The 2,558-nt window shown below is 53.3% G+C and overlaps 1 protein-coding gene across 1 annotated transcript in view; it reads right to left on the bottom strand.

The window, feature by feature from the left end:
* The window catches only part of LOC103809044 (U5 small nuclear ribonucleoprotein 200 kDa helicase-like), a gene marked incomplete at both ends in the record, with an annotated part of 20,743 nt that overhangs the window by 16,003 nt on the left and 2,182 nt on the right, over positions 1–2,558 (bottom strand). The window contains 5 exon segments of the mRNA XM_009081854.1: positions 453–589; positions 934–1,033; positions 1,466–1,618; positions 1,865–1,963; positions 2,507–2,558. The exon segment at positions 2,507–2,558 is cut by the window's right edge and continues 5 nt beyond it. Of these exon segments, the coding sequence (XP_009080102.1) occupies positions 453–589; positions 934–1,033; positions 1,466–1,618; positions 1,865–1,963; positions 2,507–2,558 (541 nt within the window).

Here is a 2,558-nt window from a genome sequence, read left to right as displayed (position 1 = left end):
CACATCCTGCTGCAGGTTAGCAGCTCCTCAATCCCAGAGACACCAACCTGGCCCCTCATAGCAACCACAGCCAGAGCTGGAATGTGGTACTAACCCCCAAAAAAAACCCAAATCCATTGTGGAACTGCAGAGCCCAAGCAGAGCCAGCACTAAACCTGCTGAGTGGCACATTCCAGCCCCAGGGGAGCAGAGGGAACAGCCAGGGAGGTTGTTGTGGGGAGCATCAAGGAGGGCAGAGGGGAAGGAACACAGCTAACACACCAGTGTAAAAGTGAAACTTGCAGCTCTTGCCCTTTCCCTGGGAAAACAGAGCTCCGCGTGCCTCGGAAATCAGAAGTGGTAACTCGATTGTCCTCTCTGAGCAGCACTTCCCACAGCTCCAGCTGAGTCAGCAGCTCCTCTCACACACACACAGATCCCACAATCCCTGCTCAGCCTCCCTCCAGCCTTACCCGGATCAGATCCTCCTTCTCTGTCTCATGCAGCTGATAGAGGAACTTGGAGAGCTCAGGATCTGCTTCCATCTTCCCCATGATCCTTTCTTTCTCAGCCTCACTCTGGGCACTGGCCAGCAAAGTGCAGTACAGGACTGGGGGGAACGAAGGGAGGGAGAGCAATTAGAGGGGAAGGTAATGAAGGGAGCAAGCAAGGGTCCAACCCACCCAAAGGAATGGTGGAAAAGCCTTGGATTGTGCTGGAATCATATCAGAAAAGCAGGAAACAATGAGGTGGAGGTGGAAGGGGGAGGATGAGATGGAAGGGGAAGGTGGAGATGGAAGGGGAAGGTGGAGATGGAAGGGGAAGGTGGAGATGGAAGGGGAAGGTGGAGATGGAAGGGGAAGGTGGAGATGGAAGGGGAAGGTGGAGATGGAAGGGGAAGGTGGAGATGGAAGGGGAAGGTGGAGATGGAAGGGGAAGGTGGAGGTCACTCACTCATCATGCGATGCTGTCGCAGGACCTTGATGAAGTCGAAGGTGTTGAAGCCCAGGAGCAGAACCAGCTGGTTCTCACATTCCCTGTCATCACTGGCAGTCTGGGAGAAGAAACAAAGAATTTCCAGTCACCTCTGGCCCCACAGAGCCAGAATCCCTGTTTCACCCACAGCTGATGGTGTGAGGAGCTCAACAGCTCCAAGGCCAAGTAGCTGATCCAGCCTGAAGTGACAATCCCACCCTCCTCAATTCCCTTCCTCCCCACCAAACCATGATGTCCAGCACCAAGATTCAGAGGGAAACAAACCCCACAGATGAAGATCTTCCACCAAACACCAACACCAACACAATCACCTTCCCCTCAGGAGATTCCTGTGGATTAAGACTACGCCCAACCTAGGCCAGAGCAGATCCCTCTTGTCCACAACTGCATCCAGCGTGAGGAAACATGAGTTTCTGGGACAAATTCCTGCCTTCCAGGCCACTCTGGGACAAATTCCTGCCTTCCAGGCCACTCTGATCCCTTCACTGACCTTCAGGATCTCCAGCACTTCATCTGCTTTCTTCTGGGAGACAATGGCATCGTCGTAGAAGCGGCTGAGCTGCCGCTGGAGCCAGAAGGCGTCGATGTCCCTGGGGTGCAGATCCTTCTTCTTGGAGCTCATCAGCTCCCCTGATGCCACCAGCTGAAGAAAGCCCACCCAAAATGTTACTTGCCTGTGAATTTGGGGTGGTGGAGCAAGAGTTTTGGGTGTCAGAGGAGTAGAGTACCAGCAGATGTGACCATCTCCATTTTGGCTGCCATCAGACATGGCTCCAAGGCTCCTCTCCACCCCCAGAACGACCCGAACTCCATCCAAAGTCCACCAGGATCCCCAAACCTCCTCCAGATGACCCCAAACCCATGTCTCATGTCCTGCCCAGTGACTCACATTGGCTGAGAGGGTGCAACGGACGACAGCTTCGTCACCCTCCATGTCATCATCCGACGCCTCGTCACGCACTTCGCCGTAAATGTCCTCATCTCCTTCCTGTGGAAAGCAGAGCTCTGGGATGTGGGTTTTCCAAACATTAAAGAGCAGCTTTTCCTTGACAGGAATGACTCATCTGGCAGCTCATTCCCAAGGGGAACAGCCTGTCTGGTGCTTTTAGCAGCAAAATGACAGGTGAGGCACCACGTGGTGAGATATTCCTACTCCACCGAAAGGATCTGCCAGTGACTCCTCCAAAAATCCTCTGTTTATCCCACTTTTTTCCTCAGCCTCTTCCAAAACACAATCCCAGGGAGTGTTTCTATGCAACACCTCCAACCAGCACATCTGAATTCCTCTTTTCCTCCCAAGCTGTCAAGTTCCCCCACGAGATCTAAATATCACCATCTGTTTCCCATCGGATTGAGTCATGGTAAGCCTTGGATTAACAGGATAAGCCACAAATCCTCCCCAGGCTGGGAAATGGCATCTAAAATAATCTAGCTCCTCCTGCCTGGAAGAGACATCTCGATGTCCCTTTCCTGATGGGACAGAGTACAGTGTCCCTGGCAGGGCAGAGCCACCTCCAGCCCCATCCCATACCTCCTCATCCGACTCGAACTGCACGTTCACTCCGTAGGTCTCATCGATGTTG

Source organism: Acanthisitta chloris, unplaced genomic scaffold, assembly GCF_000695815.1.
Source record: "Acanthisitta chloris isolate BGI_N310 unplaced genomic scaffold, ASM69581v1 scaffold479, whole genome shotgun sequence".
NCBI lineage: Eukaryota > Metazoa > Chordata > Aves > Passeriformes > Acanthisittidae > Acanthisitta > Acanthisitta chloris.
This window is presented reverse-complemented; position numbering and strand designations above follow the sequence as displayed.